The sequence below is a fragment of the Daphnia pulex genome, chromosome 12 (assembly GCF_021134715.1).
Source record: "Daphnia pulex isolate KAP4 chromosome 12, ASM2113471v1".
Taxonomy (NCBI): domain Eukaryota; kingdom Metazoa; phylum Arthropoda; class Branchiopoda; order Diplostraca; family Daphniidae; genus Daphnia; species Daphnia pulex.
Genome location: NC_060028.1, coordinates 66,061 through 85,243, shown reverse-complemented (window position 1 = coordinate 85,243; position 19,183 = coordinate 66,061). Strand labels below are relative to the sequence as shown.

Here is a 19,183-nt window from a genome sequence, read left to right as displayed (position 1 = left end):
AATTTATAATTTAAGCTTAATTGAATTATTAGAGCTTGATGAAATTGAGGCCAATACCTGTCAGCTGATTTCCCCTTAAACGTTCGTCTGTAAAAGTCGAACGAAAATTCTCCCGTTGTTCGAATAAAAAGGAAAATATTAATCTGTAAAAACGATGACCTGAATCACCTTGATAATGGAAAATTTTAATTGTTACCCTTCGTAAAATAGTTTGTGCTTTAAGGATTTCGTTCAATCCCACTGTATATGCGTGCAAGTTTCTTGACCCATTAATGCAGCCTCACATCACACAGTGTTATTTCCCTTTCTCACTGCTTAATATTCTGACTAGCCATGGCCTTTCCTTCGTATTCCGGCCCGTTGAAAAACCCTTTTAATGATATTAGTAATGAAGATGATGAATTTGGTGATTTCACAAGTGCTGTGACGTACCCCACAATCGGTATACATATTGAACATTACATGGCTTGCAAGCAATGGCGTTGAATTTGTAATTTCTTTATTTCGTTGCAGGAAATTGCAACGGGGAACCTGGCTTTCAGGTCAGTTTGCCTGTGCAGAATCATCCATCAAGCAACACCAAAATGCCCACCAGCAGTGTCTTCTTCAATCCCATTCCTGATAGTAGTGACATTGATGATGAATTTGGTGACTTTTGTGGACCTATTGTGGCAAACGCTTCACAGTTTTCCATGGTTGTGCCTGCTACACCTGATAGTAATAGTAATATAAGCCTTCCACCAGAAGGAAGTCTGAAAAAATGCCAGCCCAATTATGACATTGATCTTGAGGAAGATTTAACAGGAGTGTCCCAGTTATCGTGGATCAGTCAGAAGCAAGACGAGTCTAATGGAGTTGTCGAAGAGGAAGAAGAATTTACAAACTTTACTAGTGCTGAACCGATAAATTGTCAACCTCTTGCAATCAACAGTGTGTTCTCACCCATCCAGCAGACTCCTCATCCGATTGTTGAAGAAATCTTCTCCACATTGGGACAAGTCTCATTAGAATTACCCCCTACTCTGCAACCACTGGATCAATTGACAAACTCCAAAGTCGATGATGACTTTGGTGATTTCACACAGGCGTCATCAGTTTCTGAATCAAATCATCCACCTGTTGTGGAGGATCTTTTCAGTTTAGACGCCGTCCCACCTTTCACGCTGGATTCTCCGGGAGTCTCTAGTCTGTGTTTCGATCAGCAGGACGAGATGGAACAGCCCCACTTTGCCGCCATGAGTGACTCGACGGATTCGCCTCAAATCAACTGGGATGAACCACTGGAAGTAGTTGATCCACTTTCAACGACTGTCTGTTTCGATGTGGATAAAATGAACCCATTGGATGACGTCGTCAAGGTGGAAGAAGAAATATTAAACCAAGAAGAAGAAGAGGATGAAAACGAATTTGTTTTTCATCAAAATGTGGAAACGGCCGAGCCGGAATTTTCAGATTTTCAAACGGAACCGATCGACTTACCAGTCGATGATGGCGACGTCGAAGAATTTGGAGATTTTACCGATTTTCAAACAGTAAAAAAATTTAGATTTTACTTCATTTATTAGTTGAAATTATTTCTTAATTTAATTTAATTAATTTAGGCGACGTTAGAGGCTGTGGCTACAGAAGATGATGACGAATTTGATGATTTCGAAGCAGCTCCCTGCACGGATAGCGCGCCGGTAGTTGAATTGCCAGCGGCGACACCTGAAACTCACATCCAGCGGATGTTGACGACCTTGTTTCCGGTCAATTCAGCAGCCTCCACCGACTCGGAACTTCAACAACAATCGTCGACCATTCCATTGATGAATTCTCCTGGCGGTTCCTTGTGGTCTTATGTCAGTCAGTTGGACTCTACACCGGCGCTGTCATTTAGTTGGAGGCATTCGGCAGCTCAGCAGCGATTCCTTCACTCACTCCGCATCGACAGTGTTCTCCAGGTATTAATTAATTTATATTTCATTCACTACCAAAGAGTTATTTAAAATGAGCTCGATTAACAGGGGAATGCCGGTGGTTTCCGTTGGAATTCGCCACCCAGCGTCAATTCGCCATCGGCGTCGATGAGTGAAAGTTTCACCGAGGCGGCAGTCACATTAGATTTGGATTTCTTTTTAAATCCATCATCATCCGCCACCGCCGTACCTGTCACCACCACCACTACCAATAACACGACGAGCGACAGCATTTTGGAGACGATTGAACGCGAATTGCTTTCACCTCAGGGTAAAGGACTCCGCAACCCAGGAGTGGCTCCTATTGCCCAGTCACCAGCACTACCCGTCCGTCACAATAATCACCAATTGAGTGACATTTTCCAACACTTGCATCTACAAGATAATGCGACTAATTCGTCTGTGACTAATCGACAAGTCGATCTACTTCAGTAAATTTAAAGATAAGAGGGCATTTTTTCTTTTTCCTTTCACGCGTGAAAACACACAAACCCACATTCCATTCCTCCTCCCCCCCACTTTATTTGGGTCGTTTCGTTCGGGATCGAGTCATATCAATTTTTTTTTTAGAATTTAAGTTTATTCTCACAAATGCATCGGTCTAAATGTTTTAAAACTATTTTGAGATGGAGAAGGGGATATCGTGCAAAAACTTTAAAAATAAATTTTCAAATTTTGTCTCTTTTTTCAAGCGTCTAAAAGCAAAATGTCCTTCGTGTTGTGTAAAAATTTGTTTATCGGTCCTTTTTTCAACGACACGGAAATGAATTACATTTTACGTGGAATTATTCAATAAATAGATTTTATTTGCATTAAGTAGAGAGGTAATAACCGTCGATGCTGTAACCAAACAATTCGAAATCTATTTTGTATTTTTCGTAGAGTTTCAGGATCGTTTCCCGGTCGAGTTGGCTGTAATAAGATTTGATCAATTCCGTTTTAGATCGACCGAGTGTCGTCGAGTGTTTGCGCAGTGGGCCGCTGCTTTCGCCCAGGAGATTGAGCAACAACTGGACGTCCTCCTGGAGCGTTTCAAACTGGATGATGACGTCATAATCGATGAGACACGGAGTGCAGAAGAGATAGTAAGGAATCCAGTGGTCGTCGGCGTAGAGCGTTAAATCCGTGTTGATCAAATAGGCGACAAATTCCTGGAAAGTCGGTTCGATCCTTTCACCGTCGTTCTGCTCCTTTGGAGATTTCCCGCGGTACTTTGCGACGATTTTGCGGCCGTATTTCTCGTAGAAATGGAGCGTGCCATCTTCTCGGTGGATGGTGGAATTCTCCAGTTTGTCGCGATAGGCCGACAGGATTCGCTCGAATGGATGGCGGACCACCATCCACTTTTTGGACTCTTTCATCAACTGCAAATTGTGTAACGATTTAATTTGAATTAGTTTAAGTAGTTTAATTATTTAATTACCTCGGCAGCGGCGGGGTAATCAATCGATGGGAATTGCTGGCGTGCGACTTGGCTGATTTGTCGATGGCCTTTCTTCATTTCCGATTCACCGTCGATATTCTTCATGGCCAGTAACCAGTGCAGCATCGACGTGGAAGCGGCCTTGTAGATTGGACAGTAAACCGCCTTTTTCCTAGGACTGAAAACAAATTTTAAATCAAAGGAATTGATCTAAATGAATTCAATTTACTTACTGCAAATAGTAGAGGACACTATACTGCGGCGCTGGCGGATGCGGGATGGAATAATCGGCAATGTTGATTGAATTGGGTTGGATGTTGTATTTGACACAGGTTTCGGCAACCTGTTTTAGCCTCCGGGACATTCTCTGCTCGATTTCCTCCTTTAACCAAAATTTGATGTTTGTTAATAACATTTACAGCAGGTGAGAGAAGAATTTGAGTGAGGTATTACCATCGGAATTGACGAGTGAGTCCATCCATTTGTGATTGTGTGCAATGACTTGAGGAGGAGCAGGAAAACTGTGACGGAAAGAAAAGCGTAAACGATACGAGAAGGCGTTAGTCTCATATTTTACGACACTGAAAAAGAGCGAGACATTTGGCTCTCTTACCTGAGGATAAACAGGTTTTTATCGGTTTGCATTTTTAATCAGTCACTAGTTAAATGGTTTTGACACATGCCGGGCCTTGTTTTTCTTTGGAAAGATGTGTGTCTGTCAACTAGCGCCAATGATGAATTTTAAGTTGTTTTTTTAATGTTACCGAGGTTTAAATTGAATTCTAAATGGTTTTAATCTTTTTATTACTATTTTTTTAAATTCAAATGCACAAATAAATGTTTTAATTAGATGATGTTAAATTTTAAAAGTTGTAAATTTGGCCGCCATGAACGCTACTGCCATCTCGATTCAGAGCACGCTGCTAGTTTCAAAGGCCTTCGTTAGTAGTGAGGCTCAATTTTAAGTCTGCTGCGTCGTTCATACAGCTCGCGTTCTTTTCACATACGAGGGACTGTTTTTTCCAATAAACGAGGCAAGTAAATAACTATTTTGTGATTTCAAGTTGTCTTTATTAATTATTAAGATTGCTTGTAGCGGTGTGATCATTATTCGAGTTGCAAATTTCCCTTAAATATCAATTTTTCAAGTCTTGTTGGCGAATCGGCTTTTTGTGTCCCACCAACACCCCAAGGGTGGCCATTTTATTGATTTTCAAGGAGAGGCATTCGCCACAAAGGGTTGTTTCTTATAAATTGCCTTTCTTGTTGGGTTGGATTGCATTCACTTGATAGTGATTCCAAGTTTCCCCAAAAGTCCCGTCAAATTTCCAAATCGTGATTTCCCAAAATGCACAAGCTCTAAGTTTAACATGTTTCGTCCATTCTAATTTTCCTGGTTTATTGAATTTCAGAAATGACTTCAGATTACGAATCAGACGAGAGAGATGCCGGTGGCGATCGTGGTGGTCGAGCAGTGTCCACTAGCCATCGAGTCTACGTTGGCAGCATTCTGGAAAACGTCAAGAAGGAAGATCTCGAAGTGGAATTTGGCAAATACGGCAAGCTGACGAGTGCCTGGGTGGCGTTCAATCCTCCCGGCTTCGCCTTTATCGAGTTTGAAGACGAATCCGACGCCCAGGAAGCTGTGGCCAGCATGAACGGCACCGATTTCATGGGCTCCAAGATCCGAGTTGAAATTTCTCCCAACCGCGGACGTGGCAGAGGACGTGGCGGCCGTGGGGGTCGAGGAGGCGATCGTGGAGGAGGATTCCGGGGCGGATTCCGGGGTGGGGATCGCGGGGGCAGTCGAGGCTTCAGTGGAAGCCGAGGTGGATCATACGGCGACCGTGACGGAGGAGGTTATCGGGGTGGGCGAGGAGGTGGCTCCCGAGGTGGTAGTGGAGGAGGCTACGGAAGTTCACGCGGCGGATATGGAGGAGGAGGAGATGGTGGCAACTTCCGGTCGGATCGTTCACGAAGCCGCGGCGAGGATCACCGCAATTCATCGCCCCCGAGGTATCCCATTTAAAAACAAACACACAAATGAGAAACGTCTGTTCCTGTCTCCTGAAAACAGACAGCGACACTTAACCCCAAAAATCGTGAAAGAAAGAGAGAAATTTTAGATTGCTTTTCATCTGTCAATTCTCCTCTTTTTTAAAACAACCTCCTGCCTCCCCCTCCACCAAACCCAAACCCTCAAATGACGTACTGATGATTGCACTATTGCAAAAAAAAACAAATTTCGCAGCAAATCATCACCAATTTTTTGACAATTGACACGACGACCGGCAGAACAACAACGGTAACAAAAAACCAAAAGTGCTCCAGTCTCTCTCTCAATCTTGCTCTGATGCACGAAATCAAATTTTTAAATGGCCAATCAAAAAAAATTATTCATTTAAACCAAAAAAATAATTGATATAGAAACCAAATTAAGACACTGGGCCATCTACGTTAGCTCTGAAATGTTCATCGTTTCGAATCAAAGTAAGTAAAAAAAAGCCCTTGGAAAAGGTTTTATTTTTCGGTTTGACGAATCGGCGCCGTTCACCCGAACCTGCCGTGAGTGATGAAATTGATGTTTTGATTAATCTACGCCCAAAATCAAAAATTGAGCTTCTGCCTATTTCAGGGAAATGTGAGACCGACTACGACATCGAGAATTGTGAATCAAACCAAAATTTTGTGCGACGTGTTTTATCGTTAAATGACAAATTCAAAAGAGAGAAAACGAGAGAGCAAAGAGAGAAAACAAATTAGACAAAATGAAACCAACGGGAAATCCGTCATCTTCCCTCCCCATTCTTTATAAACATGGCCAAACTCACGACGTCAGCCGCAGTTTCGGATCGAGAGATCGTGATGGAGGTAGCCGGGGCAGTGGCGGTCGTGGCAGCCATCAACCACGCAGCGATCGTGGCGGAGGCAGCGGTGGATTCGGTGGCTATCGCGGAAGCAGCGGAGGCAGCAGCAGCGGAGGTGGATCTTCTCGAGGCGGTTTCCGCGGCTCTTCACCACGATCTTACAATTAACTGTTTGACGATGATGATTGAAATACTAACGAAATGAACGAAAGAGGAATAAATACAAAACAAACAACTTAATTAACCACTACTACAAAAAAAAAGAGTCGAAACAATTTGATTCAAACAAAATCAGACTTTATCTTTTTTTCTCGTACACCGCGCTCGGAACTCGTTGTGTTTTCAATTATTTGTTTTTTCATTTTTCCGTCATTTTCTTTTTGATTTTATTCTCATCACACACACACGTTGTAATTTCGTCTCCCAATTTTTGTTGCTTTTTCTTATTTGAAAACAAACGGGTTCTGTTGATGACCATGTCAAAGTCTGCCAATGAAATAAAAATACATTGTACACTTTTTGGGCCATAAAACACACAATTTTCTTTCAGACTTTTAATTGTTATATTTCATGCAATTCCAGCGATCATTTTATTTTCCAGGGAAAGAGTTTATTTGATGCGGGACAGAGTGGCGGCTCGGTGATCAGTATTCTGGAACAAGGCACGAATCATTTGTTTCACTTCATCCGCAGCGAAATGGGCGGCCAGTGGACCTTTGCCGGATGACCAACGCCCTTCAATATCTCTCAGGCCGGCTCCCAGTAAATGTCGAAGCTCTTCAAATCTGGCCCAAAGGTGAATGTGTTGAAGCACTAGTGCCACCATTTCCGTCTTGTCTTCCGGTTCTTCGTCCTGTGTGTAAAAATTTAAAATTAGATTTCTCATTTCCTGTTGAAACTTTTTGAACTCATTTTACGTTGACTGGGCCAAAGAGCAAGGGTAAAGTATTGGTAAAGTTTTGACACTGGTCTGCCAATTGTAGAGCCGCTGCGGCCGGAATATCTTCCATCGTGGTGATGCGGAGTAGCAGTTCCTCCAGGACGCTGTTGGACAAGGTGCCGATGGCTCTCAGGTAAACTTCCAGGGGTAAAACGGGCTGCCAAATCTTTTGCAAGTTGCGGAGCTGGTGCAAAACTTGGCGTCCAGCCTTTTCGACACTGGCCGGAAGTTTCGATTCGCTCTCTAATCGGTTGAATCCTGAATCAAAAGTTAAATGAAACGAAAAGTTTAAAAATGTTTTACTAATTGATTACCAGCTTCTTTGAGGATGGCCAGGAGTTGATCGCGCTGACGTTTCATGTGCTCCAGGAAAATGTGGGCGGCCAACTGCCTGAATTTTCCGACCAAATCCATCAGGGGCACGGCATTCTGCTGGACCAATTTGATGAGATGTCCAGTGCCCAGCGTCAGGATCGAATGGGCCAGGTACATGCCGTTGTTGTGAGCCACAGCAGCGTGAAAAGGGAGTTTCTCCAGGGCGTCGCGATGGTATTCCGGCACGACGGAAACGTACAACTCGCAAATGGATCGGACAGTGAACAAGAGGCGAGCAGAACTGCGTTCGGTGGCGCTACTCAGTCCAGCCTCCTGGACCAGATTGGTCAGCATTTCAATCAGATCCTGAGTGGAGCGACTGATTTGACAGTGGGGGAAACGGAAGGGACTCCATTTCACTTCCATTCCGCCTTCGCTCAACATCTTCCACAAGTGAGCCGTTTCGGCGTTGTTCCTCTCCTCCTCCTCGACTATCGTCTGCTCGATGTTGTCCTTCAAGTAAATCGTGTCGTGCAGGTCCAGGCACATGAGTTGGCGGGCTCGGGATAAACTCTCCAGGCACTGCTTGTCGGCAAAGAAAAGGTCGACGTTGACGGAGAATTCCTCGATGACTCGTTCAGTCATAAATCCATTGTCTATCATTTCCTGTTCCAAACCGACAACCCTGAAACGAAAATTGTTATTCAATTGAATTATTTTAGCTTTTAAAATAAAGTTAGAACTTACATCTGTAAGGCTTTTTCGTATTCAGGACTTGACAGCAGAGAACTGCTGGATGGCAACGTTGATTTCAGGCAGGTTTTCACAAAGAGTTTGGCGAATTCGTCAGCTATTTGCTGGCCAACCAGTTGCAAAACCCGGACGTCTTTCAGTTCGAAATCCAGGTGTTGGTTCAGATGCTGGAATGTCAAACTGATATTTTTCACTGCTGTTTCTAGTTCAGCCAGTTCGGTGATGGGTCGTTCGCCTTCGGTCAATTCGAGGTTCTCTTCGATGCTGATGACGGTGTCGGCCTTGGTCAAGGGGACGAGGATATCTTCAAACAGACGGGAACTCCAGTCGTAAAGTGGCCTGTCCAATTGTCCTACGATGGCCAAGGCTTGAAACACGTCTTTCAGCTTGTCTGGGTTCAGTTTGAGTTGTGTAATTGAATCCTTTTTAATCCATTGAATTTCCGTGTTCCAGCTGTTTTCCAAGTGTTTCAGGAGCTGGTCTTTATTCAACTCAATTTCAAACTTGACACTGCCCCAAATGTCAAGTTCAGTGTCGATTTGATCTTCAGCGTCGTCGAGGATAGATTCGGCTTCAGCTATTGCCTCTGCGTAGAGAATGAGATCTTCAACAGTCACCCGTTTCAGACTCTCCAGGATGGTGTGGAGTCGAGACACCCTCTCCAGGAGCTGCACTTGAAGCTTGGCAGCATTAATCTGACTGCCGATGGAGTTGAACTCATTTGTTGAGCTGTCAAGTTGAAACTTGAGCTGCAAACACAAATCGGAAAAGGTTTGTTGAAATTATGATAAAGTTTATGCAATATGGACTTACTTCAGTCTCTGCCTTGGCAACTAGTTCCTCTACTTCTTCGCTGAGTTTGGATGATGTTTCGACCAATTCTCTTGAGTGAACAAGCAAAGGATCGAAATCCAGGTAGTGCTGTTCAACAAATTTGGAAACCTGGAATTTTGCATCATCAATCTTGCGTTTGACTTTCTCGAGTTCCGTTTGCAAGTCTCTTTTCTCATATTGACCTGAAAATGGAGTTAAATCTTAGTACATGTATATTCTGAAACAACAACAACCAATCTCACCTGCTGACATCAAAATTTCCGAAACTAACGAGGCCATGTTGGGGTGTTTAGAAGAAACAAACAAGGAATATACAACTAAAAAAAGTTCTTCAATCAGTAAGTATTCTTCAAGCTGTTGACTTTTTGAAATGTCAGGTAGTTTGGTCCCTTGCAGAAGTCGATTTCTGTTGCAGTATTTTCATTTGAATATTCGTCTGAATTAATGCTGTTGCCAGATTGACAAATATCCGTTAGAAATGACATTGAAGCAGAATCACCAGGAATCACTGAGATTGAGTCCTAATTCCGGCTCATTTCCAAAAGTTGAAAAAACTTTAAGTGAGCTTTGTTTTTCGTAAATTTTTAAATTTTCAGACCTAGTTTATGACTTAAAGAGTGAGCGGTTCATGTTTTGCGATCGGCCGAGACTTCCAGTTGCATCGGAAGAAGGTATTTTGCTGTCAAAAGGTCCCCATAAAAAAGGGGCCAATATTTATTTACACTTTTTAATTTTGAAGCAGAACCAATTTTTTCTTACATGTCTAATAACAATAACAAATTCTGGAATTTTTTTTTTATATTCAAAAATTCGAGCGAGTTACTACCGATGATGCTAGATGTCGCTATTATCGCAATGTTGTTTTTTATGGGGAGAAAATGTTCAAAGCTATGTTTCCTACTAGGGAATTTATTTCCTATTATTCGGCATTTATTTCCGTCATTACTTGTTCCATAAAGATTTAAAAACTACTTAAAATCACAATTCAAAAGGTAAATGTGTACTCTACAAACTAACATATAACTTTACAGCTTATCTCATCAGCCCATTATATGTTGTTCATTAATTTAACAGGTTCACTCTTGACTTCAATTATGGCTAGCTCGTCACCTTCGTTCGTCGTTCGTTCGTCACCGATAATGACTGAGAAGTTGCTGCCCAGAAGCCAGGAGCAGAAAAGGCGTTACATCATCGTTCGCGGATCATCATGTTTGGTACTGTTTATTTTTATTAATTAACCTGTTGGTTGCTACCGTTTGCTTAGAACTCAATTTTAGTGATTTTCACATGTGTTTAGGGTGTGGAATCCTGGAAGTATTTGCTGACTGCTAGCTCCGGTCTTCATTTGGCCTTGTTGCGGATGCATTTTTTGCCATACTTTCCCTCCAGAAGCCGTTCTTTAGTGGAAAGTTGGAGGGGGTTGGTCTAAAATGTTGATTCAAGTAAGATGCTAAAATCTAAAATGTTTTAAAGTTTCCTTTTAATTTCTATCTCGTTTTTACAGCACTATTGGGATCGCATCCTGGGATTGCTAGTGGGCCGCTAGTGCCAATATATACAACGCAGTTTCTTCATGGAATCGTGTGGTCCTGGCTCGGAGATCCGTGAATCAATGCCGACCTTTGTCCATGACAGAAGAGTGACTTCCAACAACGTTCTACTCCATCTTTATCTTCGAGACGCACGCTCATCTGGCTTCCGTCCTTCTTATACTGCTGCACAAGCTGTCTCACTTCACTGACGTGACGAGTTACTGGACCACTTCAGTGATCGCTTCCGTCCACTATGACACACCTGCAGTAATTCACCACTGGATTATGCCCAGGTACCCGACAACTGAATTATTTTTTATTTAGATAATCTACTTAATTTAAGCTCTGTCTATGTAATAGTTCCTAAATCGGGCCCTTCTTCACTTGAGTATCAAACGGAGTCTTTCTTGCTTAAATGTTTCCTTTTCTACCGCTAGATGGCTTTTCGATAATTTTAAACTGTCAAAGCAAGTCAGTTTCAGTTACTTTGCACATCTCCTTAAACATTTATCGGGAGTTTTTTGTGGTAATCTTTTAGTGATAACTGACGATAACCATTCCCCCAACAAAGCTCACTTGTTAAATTTTCGATATTTGCTTATTTTTTCTACTTCCGGTTTTACTCATTTCAGTCAGTAGTTTAGTAAATATTCATTCGACGTTCAAACAAACCACATATTCGTGATCCTCGTAAAATTTGTGGTAAAGTTCATGTATTTTTTTGTACGATTTCGTACTTCCGGTTTCGAAAATTTTCCTGAACTATAGTTCAGGAAAATTCTCGATTTTGGCCAAAAATTGGATTTCGTTTAAAATATATCAGATCGACCCCAAATTTCATGGGGATCACGAATCTGTGGTTTATTTTGACGACAGCCCAACAGTTGAGGAGCTATTGCTTACTTCCGGTATACTTCCGGAAAATTTTCGACAAACTAGCAAGTGAGCTTTGTTCTGTGTACCGTTCTCAGTATTGATAGCTGAATTTTAAGCAATTAAAATTGCGCTTTTTAAGTTTTGAGCAAAAAAACCAGATAAATGTACCTTTATGTGTCCTGTAACTTAATGAGAATTATTTTGTCTTCTTCCAGGAAATACAGACGTTGAGAAGACGGACACCAAAACATCGCCGGTATCTCCAAAATGTCATCGCGGATCATCATTTGTTGTTGGTAATATGTGTTTGTTTGTTAGTTTACCCGTTGGCTGCCACGCCTTTGTTCCCCCTTGTCGATACGGTGATCCATTCTTGAGGCATGCATTCCATGTTCTCCTATCACCGTGTCAGCCCGGACTTGTCAGCAATGGCAAGTCCCCCACCCCACCTTGGTCATGGATCCTTCAGACATGGCGCGTAGAGAGTAGAGAACAACCTACGGGTTGTATGGCGTGGCAGCCAATGGGTTAACTTAAGTGTATGTATGTATGTATTTGATTGTAAAATGTGGTGGAATTGTGGGTGGAGGTGGGACAATAAAGCAATTCCTTTTAAAGTTTTTTGTTTTCTGTGTCTTATAACTTATAATAAAATCATGTTTCGCACTTGACTTGTATATTTCTTACAACTTTGAAGTTTTACATAAGTTATATGCAGAAGTGGCTGATCATCTCCAAACTCTTTACATTAACTTCTATGTAGAACCAAACACACTATCTGCAACTCCTGTGGCACAGCAATTTCAGGAAAACACCAGCACAGCTACTTCAGATCTTTTTCTTCAATCCTGTATCAGCTGCATAATCACACCTCTCAACTGGAAACAGGCTGCAAAACCACTGCACATTGAACAGCACAGGCATAGTTTAAGTATCACCAAGTCCTATGGGGATAAAAGGAATGCAAAAGAAATCGTGTAAAACAAATGACATCAGACATTTTTCCAAGATTCCATTGGCAAATGAATTTTAAATGAAGATTAAATGCCATGAAAAGAGACTTCTGTACATCTAATTCTTAAGTGTTGGAAAAAGTTGGTAGTGGAAATTTTAGTCTTACTTAGATCAGAAGATTCACAAAAAAAAGACTTCCCAAGTTACAACCAATAAATGCAATCAACTTACCATTTCAAATAGTCTTCCTGCAATGACACTTCAGGATAACACCAGCTCGATAAACTGCATGCAGCAGCAGCAGCTCAACTTGACTCGATCACACATTTCACCAGCTGGCTCCAACGAAATCACTGTAATGATGCCGGCCATGTAGCTCAGACTTTGTTGAGTTCTCACATTCTGCAACAGTTAAGCAACGGGATCTCCAACCTGAATACCAACTAATAAAATCTATAGCATCGTTGAAGGGAAATTTATCAACAACATTACTCTACTACCTCAGTAGTGTTTCTGCGTAAGATGAGACGTACATCCGAACAGGTACAGCTAACAACCGACGAAATTTCGGCCAAATGGAAAGCAGTTTCAGTCCACGTGATCGATTATTTGGCCAAATGGAAATTATATGCCAGATTGCCTGTAAATTCACACAGCAACGTCTAAGATTAATTACATTTGTGAAATCCAAACTAGAATTTACCATTCAATTTCAATGCTGAAAATGTAGATCGACATCTCAATTCTCAATTCCGTAACGAATTTGGAAAACCTTTTCACTTGGCGTTTCGGAACAAAATGGCGAAAATTTCGTCCCCTCTAAGACGCTCGCGTCATCTGGCGGCTGGGGCCTGGGGGACAACTTGATTTTAGCCACCTACTGACGGAGCCAAAAGATTCCTCCACGTTTGACTGTACGGAAAGGAATCAAGGATGGATGGATTGTCGGGAGAAATTCAAAATTCAATGAAGTTCTACTATCGGACATGAAAATAGTTTTAAAATCGTTGGAGTTCTATCGTCGGACATTTAAAATATTTAAAATTCAATGTAGTTCTATTGTTGATCATGAAAATAATTAAAGAATTTATTCAAGAACTTATTGGACTTCTATTGTCGCATAGTGGAGTTCTACTGTCTCTGAGCAGGTATCGGAATCGCAAGTGCTAAAAGTGAAATTTTGGTAAACAAAATTTCAAGGTCCCTTTAAGAGGTAAAGAAGAAGTCCCCTAATAAAGGTGAAGATTAGAATAAACAGAAAATCTATTGCATTAGCTATAAATACAAGAGTTAATTTCCAGGCTTAGTTTCTTGCCACAATTTTTGAAATTCAGCACAAAAAGGTTCAACGGTCCAGGGATCATTAGTGATTATGACAGATTCGTTGTTACCAGTGACAGCTTGTGAAGTCCAGTTGAAGGACCCAGAGCAAAGCAGCTCATCGTCAATAATAAAAAACTTGTGGTGCATTAGAAATGGGGGTTTGTTGGTATGTACCCTGATCCCTGTTTGATAAGTGGAAAATAAGCATGCTTCCTAAAATTTGTATAAAGTCCTTTACCATCTTTCATAAAACGGTGATTCTGGGATCCGAAAGCTATCTCCATGCTCTGGTCTGTAATCACTCTGACTCTGACTCCAACTTTGTGACGTTGCAACACAACATCTGCAATCTCAAAACAAGAGATGCAATAAACAGCAATGTCGATAGATTTCCTTGCTGACTTTATGTGGGAAAGTAGTTGCCTGCATTGCAAAAAGTGATAAAATAAAGGTTATCTTTTACATTCATAGACCGACACACAAAAAACTCATATATGTCCAACCTGAAGCCAGTTGTTGTGTGGCTGAAATCGCAGCGAATCCTAGAACAGCCTTCGACTGAATCGAAAAAGTCTTTACAGGCAATTTGTTTATCAGGAAAGAAAATCACTTGTCTAATCACTGGCTTTGAATTTTTTCGCTGCAGGTAATTCAAGCCTTGCCGAGTGCATTCAACCAACACAATTCCTACTACGACTAGACCAAGTTTGGGGATAAAACCAAGGATTTCTACCGAATTCATTTCGTTTATAAACTTTTCTTTAACGAGTTTTGGCTAGGAAATAAATTAACAAGACGTTAACGTGTGAAGAACGAAGATGGGATTTGAAAGGGAAGGGAAAATAAATCAACGTTGCCGGGTTATTAAAAACAGTTTTCAAAGTTTCGGAAAAAATAAAACATTTTAGAAACGCGTCTGGGAAATGTATTTTCAATTTTCATAGCTTCTACACATGAAAAAAATAATAAAAAACGAATAAAAATCCCAAAAGAATCTCAATCAATCACCTTGAGATGACCTTTATTGGTTCCCAATACAAATCCCTTTCCAGCAGTAGGAATCCAGCGATAACTCTAATAACTAATAACTCTTGAAATCGTTGGTCGTTGATATGGTGAACAGTTTCCAATTGCAATGAAATTGATTCCCGTTGGTGAAACGATTCAATAGCGCCAGATAAGGATCACTTGAAAAATATATTCTATTGATGGCTACAGGCACACGCACATAGTCCATGTCCAAGGAATACATGACCTAGCCTATAATAAAAAAATTGTAATCTTAATGTCAATATGAGGATCATTTAGACATTATTAAAGTATGTGAAGTTATCGGCTCACATCTAAATCACTATTGGGGTTAGTAAGATTATCGAAAGAGCAGGAAAACTGGATGGAATGATCAGTAGATCCTGTTCAATACTGGCGGATTCGCATCCAAATCGGATATCCCGCCGTAAATCTATAGAACGTTAGAACAGTAATAGACGACAACAGCAATTAGAAAATGAAGAACTGAACTCACATATAAAACACTTTCGCTACTGTTGAAATTGATGACAGAGCAGGAGATCTGCATGAGATGATCATCTGGTGTGGCATTGATTGTGAAATCACCACAAAGAGTCGTTTCATTTGCTGTCGAATTTGGTTGTAATATCCCACGGGAGGAATAAACTTCTTGAACTGAAATTTGAAATGATTCCGTTAGCAACAACAAAGTCATTTCACCGACGACCTCCCATCCCATCAGACATCAGATACAAAATTTTATTTTTGAATGATGATGAACCCTTGGCGTGACATCGGCGTTACAACTAGACGGCCGGGCGGATAGCTGGAAGCGTGATGGTTGCCTTTTATTAGTCGCAAGTCATTTAATATAGAGAAAGTATATTCAGTTAAAATTGATTCGGAGATCAAATTGAATTTTTATTTTCTCCTTGATAATAAAACAACTGGAAATCTTTTTAAATGAGCGCTGTATGCGCCTGTTTTCAATTGTTGTTGCGGCTACTGCAGGCATTTTGAATGATTCCGGCTAATTAATAGTTCGTTCCAATAGTTTCTATTGCATCATAATACCTGGGAAGCAAAGGAACTTATTTGATGGTAGTTGTTTTCATTGTAGTCAGCCGAGGTGTTGTACTTGTTGCATCTACACCTGCTCAAGAATAAATGGACAATGGAATAACCACGTTTAAAGTCATAATTCTTAGCTGTGAAGCCCAGCATACCGTCACACAGCAGTGTAAGTCGCCTGCCAATTGTACGTTGCGGTGGTGGGGGTAGTACTGGAAGACATATCAAGCCGGATGTACATGAAGTTGGATGCTGTGGTGACTACTGCAGGAATTGTACTTCCTGTTGCCCCGATCAAATAAGTCGTGTTTCTGTCTTCAACCTGAGTGAAGTTAAAAAAAAAAGTTATGCGATCATTCCACCAAGAAGATTAAAATAAAAATAAATATGAAGTACAGTAGGGGGCTTAAGGGAGGGGGGGGGGCATATCATTTTGGGCTTAGCATTTCAATAAAAGCAAACTGAATTACCCTTACATTAATAAAGGCTTTATTAGTCTCCAAATTGAAGGTGGTGAATGTCAACCGGATTCGCTTTCCTGCTGGCACGATAATGATGACAATGGGGAATATGCAATCCCTGGCCTCATTCCCGTAGTCACCGGGGAAATTACGAGACTGGACAACACCACTGCCCTCTGACGTCACGTTGGTGCACATATTCCCGCAAGCTTCAAGGAAGGCTTAGCGTTCACATATGAAATTCACAGACGCGTAGATTCACGTGACAAATAATAGACAAAATAAAATAATTTCGTTCCTTTTAAACATTTTGCACCGTTTGAAAAGTGAAATTGAAATTCTAATCAGTCCATTGAATGAATGGGCGTTACCTGGATTATGAACGGAACAAGAACTCCCTTGGCTCTATCGAGGCCAGAAAATGAAAAGTCTGAAATTATAAAAATATCGCAGAAGGAATTGTTGATGCAAAATGAAATTTACCGTCACAGAGAAAGTCGCCTGCCAATTGTATATAGCGGTGCTAGGTTTACTACTGGTGGATGTTGAAAAGAGGATGTTCATTTTGTTGATGGTTGCGGGGACTAGGGCAGGAATTGTGTTGCCGGTTATTTCGGACAATAGAATCAAGGATTCATCGTGAACCTGAGAAGACAAACCAATTTTACAGCAGCATCGAACGCTGAAATTCGATTTCTTTTCCTTACATCAATATAGCCGACGTAAGTCTCCAAATTGAAGACGGTGAATTTCAATTGGATCATCCAACCTACTGGCACAGCAATGGTGACTTCGCAATACTTGTTCTCATAGCCGTAATCGCCGGGGAAGTTGGGCGACTGGACAACACCAGTGCCCGCTGACGTCAGATTGGTGCACACATTTCCACAGGCTTGGCGTTCGCAAACCAAGAAATATGTAGTCACGTGTAGATTCACGTGTTACCGTTAGTTATATTGAAATCGAATTAATCCGACAATTAAATTGTGCGCCATACCTGGACTAGAATTACTAGAAACAGTGCAATTAAAAAGAATCGGCCCGGAAAGAGTTGGAGTTGTTTTTGTTGTTGTCGACAGCGTCGATGATGAGGCGACTTTGGTTGTTGTTGTCGCTGCGCTTATCGGCACTATCGTGTAATTCGCCTGCCAACCGGCAAAGACAGGCCAATTATCAAACTAGAGAGATAAATTTAGTCAAAACAACTTACCCCAGTAGCGACAGCAACCAGGCCGACGGCAGCCAAAAGGACGACAATAGGAAAGGACTTCATTTTCTTTCTATTTCTAGACGATTGTGAGGGTTATGAATCCAACGACGAATGGATCGTCTTTTATACGCCCGCTGGATCCGGTTCTTCTCTATCGATATTGAAGTGGGACCCAAAAGGGAGGGACGTTAGAAACAGTTGGGATCTGCGTGCCACGTTGATAGGAATTGGCAACCCAAACACGGCACGTGCCGCATTTGGGTTGCCAAGGTTGTTTTCGAAGGCCAGGTTGCCAGGAAAACAAAAACAACCCTTCTTCTTCTGATTGACAAGGAGAAGGGAACTCACAAGGACACCCACCATCAGGTCTGCATCTGTGTTCTCATTGATGCCGGCCAAGATAAGCTCGGTGCTGATTCGCACTACCCCTCGGCCATATAGAATCCACACATCTGGGGGGTATTCGTGAGTGCCCATTAGTCATCAAATTCTCCTCCCAGTTTAAAGCCATCTAGTCCATTTGAAAACGGATGCAGATGTTTGAAAGAACCGGATCCAAAACAGACCAGCAGGGATCTGCGTTGGTAAACAAAAAAGAAAAACAAGGCCACAGCCGTTGTCGCAGTTTTCGTTTCGCTAAAAACCTGCTGCTTTTACATTGTTCTCTATGGAAACAAAAACAAGTGGGAATGACGCACACGGCTGTGTTCCGCTCGGGTAATTAATTAACTCATCTCCTCATCGCAACTGCATACCCCCCTTTCCACCGACACCACCAACCTCCCGTCTACCATTGGTTTGCCAACACGTTGCGTGTGGCGAGTGACTAGTTGCCTTTAACTGACTGCTCAAAGAGAAAACAATAATGATACAGGTATAACAGTAGTCGACATATATCGGTCGACTACAGGCGCAGACTTTCAGGCAATCATTTCGTAGCAGTTAATTGTCAACGCTTGGAAATGGTTAGTCAAAATCTGTTGTCTTTAATTCTGAAATTCCGTTTTCAATTAAAATGATCTTTTACTTTGCCTATGAATTAAATAACTATCTGACGAAACTAATAATACGGTGAGGAATGCTCGGCTAGAAAGACACAGACGTGAAATTTAAGAAGCGAATAGAGTGAACAATATATTTACCCATTTTCTTAAACGTCAAACCTCGTGTCCAGCACCTGTGTCGGAAGTTGCGATTCCACCTGAACGATATTGGGTGGCTGCACTCGATTTGAATTTGTCGAAAGGCTCAGCAGTCCCTTTCTTGTAGTCGGATGAAACTTTTTTTTAAGGAAAGTCAAGGTTTAGATAAAATGATTAAACATCTACCAATGTGTCTTACTTTTAGAATAACGCTTTTGCCAATGGTTTGAGATATCTGTAAATGAAATCAGAAACTCAATTTAACGTTCAATTAATTCTGAGGTGTTGGTAGGGTAATCATGAAGTGGTTGGGGCAGTCGATGTTGTTGTTTGCTCTGCTCTTGGCAATGATAAATGTTGCACAAGTTGTGGGGGAAGTTGTTTCTTTCGTTGCGACTGGTGTTGTCGTTTCACATATTTCAAATGACTTTTAGCATGTAAATTTTTGAACTTCTAAAATTATTAAATCGAACCCGATTAATAAGACCTGTTTAAAATGTCAGAGAATTGAGC

General features: G+C 41.4%; 6 protein-coding genes and 2 long non-coding RNA genes across 12 annotated transcripts; 3 read left to right on the top strand and 5 right to left on the bottom strand.

Annotated features, from left to right (window-relative positions):
* Positions 1-49: 49 nt before the first annotated feature.
* LOC124209131 lies at positions 50-2,774 on the top strand. The gene is made up of 4 exons (XM_046607008.1): positions 50-442; positions 514-1,532; positions 1,602-1,943; positions 2,007-2,774. The coding sequence occupies exons 1-4, from the start codon at positions 334-336 to the stop codon at positions 2,391-2,393; spliced, it is 1,857 nt and encodes a 618-aa protein (XP_046462964.1). The 5' UTR covers positions 50-333; the 3' UTR covers positions 2,394-2,774.
* LOC124209133 (carbohydrate sulfotransferase 11-like) lies at positions 2,744-4,076 on the bottom strand. Of its 2 annotated transcripts, XM_046607013.1 has the most exons (5): positions 3,995-4,076; positions 3,835-3,902; positions 3,615-3,763; positions 3,382-3,559; positions 2,744-3,322 (listed from the first exon to the last, which is right to left on the bottom strand). In XM_046607013.1, the coding sequence occupies exons 2-5, from the start codon at positions 3,835-3,837 to the stop codon at positions 2,771-2,773; spliced, it is 882 nt and encodes a 293-aa protein (XP_046462969.1). In that variant the 5' UTR covers positions 3,838-3,902; positions 3,995-4,076; the 3' UTR covers positions 2,744-2,770. The 2 variants fall into 2 exon arrangements, with proteins under 2 accessions (XP_046462969.1, XP_046462968.1); XM_046607012.1 differs by having other exon boundaries at positions 3,835-4,039.
* Positions 4,077-4,263: 187 nt separating this feature from the next.
* LOC124209134 (RNA-binding protein Rsf1-like) lies at positions 4,264-6,782 on the top strand. 2 transcript variants are annotated; one of them, XM_046607014.1, is made up of 3 exons: positions 4,264-4,415; positions 4,794-5,397; positions 6,221-6,782. In XM_046607014.1, exons 2-3 carry the CDS (start codon positions 4,796-4,798, stop codon positions 6,414-6,416), a joined length of 798 nt encoding a protein of 265 aa, XP_046462970.1. In that variant the 5' UTR covers positions 4,264-4,415; positions 4,794-4,795; the 3' UTR covers positions 6,417-6,782. The 2 variants fall into 2 exon arrangements, with proteins under 2 accessions (XP_046462970.1, XP_046462971.1); XM_046607015.1 differs by having other exon boundaries at positions 4,285-4,419.
* Positions 6,783-6,789: 7 nt separating this feature from the next.
* LOC124209130 (centromere/kinetochore protein zw10 homolog) lies at positions 6,790-9,531 on the bottom strand. The gene is made up of 6 exons (XM_046607007.1): positions 9,333-9,531; positions 9,070-9,272; positions 8,251-9,005; positions 7,503-8,188; positions 7,166-7,446; positions 6,790-7,101 (listed from the first exon to the last, which is right to left on the bottom strand). Exons 1-6 carry the CDS (start codon positions 9,367-9,369, stop codon positions 6,859-6,861), a joined length of 2,205 nt encoding a protein of 734 aa, XP_046462963.1. The 5' UTR covers positions 9,370-9,531; the 3' UTR covers positions 6,790-6,858.
* Positions 9,532-10,189: 658 nt separating this feature from the next.
* LOC124208623 lies at positions 10,190-12,020 on the top strand. Its single transcript, XR_006880532.1, has 4 exons — positions 10,190-10,304; positions 10,388-10,532; positions 10,595-10,915; positions 11,714-12,020. It is a non-coding gene; the product is annotated as an uncharacterized LOC124208623 (long non-coding RNA).
* Positions 12,021-12,157: 137 nt separating this feature from the next.
* On the bottom strand, positions 12,158-13,229 carry LOC124208831. The gene is made up of 4 exons (XR_006880629.1): positions 13,156-13,229; positions 12,953-13,092; positions 12,684-12,895; positions 12,158-12,442 (listed from the first exon to the last, which is right to left on the bottom strand). It is a non-coding gene; the product is annotated as an uncharacterized LOC124208831 (long non-coding RNA).
* A 468-nt stretch (positions 13,230-13,697) lies between these two features.
* On the bottom strand, positions 13,698-14,603 carry LOC124208829 (mitochondrial cardiolipin hydrolase-like). Its single transcript, XM_046606712.1, has 3 exons — positions 14,279-14,603; positions 14,014-14,198; positions 13,698-13,957 (listed from the first exon to the last, which is right to left on the bottom strand). The coding sequence occupies exons 1-3, from the start codon at positions 14,515-14,517 to the stop codon at positions 13,743-13,745; spliced, it is 639 nt and encodes a 212-aa protein (XP_046462668.1). The 5' UTR covers positions 14,518-14,603; the 3' UTR covers positions 13,698-13,742.
* A 149-nt stretch (positions 14,604-14,752) lies between these two features.
* Positions 14,753-19,152, bottom strand: LOC124208826 (CUB and sushi domain-containing protein 2-like). Of its 3 annotated transcripts, XM_046606707.1 has the most exons (12): positions 18,870-19,152; positions 18,671-18,807; positions 17,529-17,679; positions 17,316-17,463; positions 17,026-17,210; positions 16,802-16,963; positions 16,690-16,723; positions 16,334-16,539; positions 16,013-16,179; positions 15,301-15,939; positions 15,117-15,237; positions 14,753-15,030 (listed from the first exon to the last, which is right to left on the bottom strand). In XM_046606707.1, exons 3-9 carry the CDS (start codon positions 17,589-17,591, stop codon positions 16,015-16,017), a joined length of 963 nt encoding a protein of 320 aa, XP_046462663.1. In that variant the 5' UTR covers positions 17,592-17,679; positions 18,671-18,807; positions 18,870-19,152; the 3' UTR covers positions 14,753-15,030; positions 15,117-15,237; positions 15,301-15,939; positions 16,013-16,014. The 3 variants fall into 3 exon arrangements, with proteins under 3 accessions (XP_046462663.1, XP_046462664.1, XP_046462665.1); XM_046606709.1 differs by lacking the exons at positions 14,753-15,030; positions 15,117-15,237 and having other exon boundaries at positions 15,687-15,791; positions 15,861-15,939; positions 18,870-19,099; XM_046606708.1 differs by lacking the exons at positions 18,671-18,807; positions 18,870-19,152 and having other exon boundaries at positions 17,529-17,682.
* Positions 19,153-19,183: the final 31 nt, after the last annotated feature.

Coding starts and splice junctions, on each gene's coding strand:
- LOC124209131 (XM_046607008.1), top strand. CDS start 334: ATGGCCTTTCCTTCGTATTCCGGCCCGTTGAAAAACCCTTTTAATGAT. Junction 443..513: donor TGTGACGTACCCCACAATCG/GTATACATATTG, acceptor ATTTCGTTGCAG/GAAATTGCAACGGGGAACCT. Junction 1,533..1,601: donor ATTTTACCGATTTTCAAACA/GTAAAAAAATTT, acceptor TAATTAATTTAG/GCGACGTTAGAGGCTGTGGC.
- LOC124209130 (XM_046607007.1), bottom strand. CDS start 9,369: ATGGCCTCGTTAGTTTCGGAAATTTTGATGTCAGCAG. Junction 9,273..9,332: donor GGAAATTTTGATGTCAGCAG/GTGAGATTGGTT, acceptor CTCCATTTTCAG/GTCAATATGAGAAAAGAGAC. Junction 8,189..8,250: donor TACGAAAAAGCCTTACAGAT/GTAAGTTCTAAC, acceptor TTTTCGTTTCAG/GGTTGTCGGTTTGGAACAGG.
- LOC124209133 (XM_046607012.1), bottom strand. CDS start 3,951: ATGAGACTAACGCCTTCTCGTATCGTTTACGCTTTTCTTTCCGTCACA. Junction 3,764..3,834: donor CTCACTCGTCAATTCCGATG/GTAATACCTCAC, acceptor TTTTGGTTAAAG/GAGGAAATCGAGCAGAGAAT. Junction 3,560..3,614: donor AGTGTCCTCTACTATTTGCA/GTAAGTAAATTG, acceptor ATTTGTTTTCAG/TCCTAGGAAAAAGGCGGTTT.
- LOC124208826 (XM_046606707.1), bottom strand. CDS start 17,591: ATGAAGTCCTTTCCTATTGTCGTCCTTTTGGCTGCCGTCGGCCTGGTT. Junction 17,211..17,315: donor TTCTAGTAATTCTAGTCCAG/GTATGGCGCACA, acceptor GCGAACGCCAAG/CCTGTGGAAATGTGTGCACC. Junction 16,180..16,333: donor CTAATAAAGCCTTTATTAAT/GTAAGGGTAATT, acceptor AACTTCACTCAG/GTTGAAGACAGAAACACGAC.
- LOC124209134 (XM_046607014.1), top strand. CDS start 4,796: ATGACTTCAGATTACGAATCAGACGAGAGAGATGCCGGTGGCGATCGT. Junction 5,398..6,220: donor CGCAATTCATCGCCCCCGAG/GTATCCCATTTA, acceptor TCACGACGTCAG/CCGCAGTTTCGGATCGAGAG.
- LOC124208829 (XM_046606712.1), bottom strand. CDS start 14,517: ATGAATTCGGTAGAAATCCTTGGTTTTATCCCCAAACTTGGTCTAGTC. Junction 14,199..14,278: donor CACACAACAACTGGCTTCAG/GTTGGACATATA, acceptor TTTGCAATGCAG/GCAACTACTTTCCCACATAA. Junction 13,958..14,013: donor TCACCGTTTTATGAAAGATG/GTAAAGGACTTT, acceptor CTTATCAAACAG/GGATCAGGGTACATACCAAC.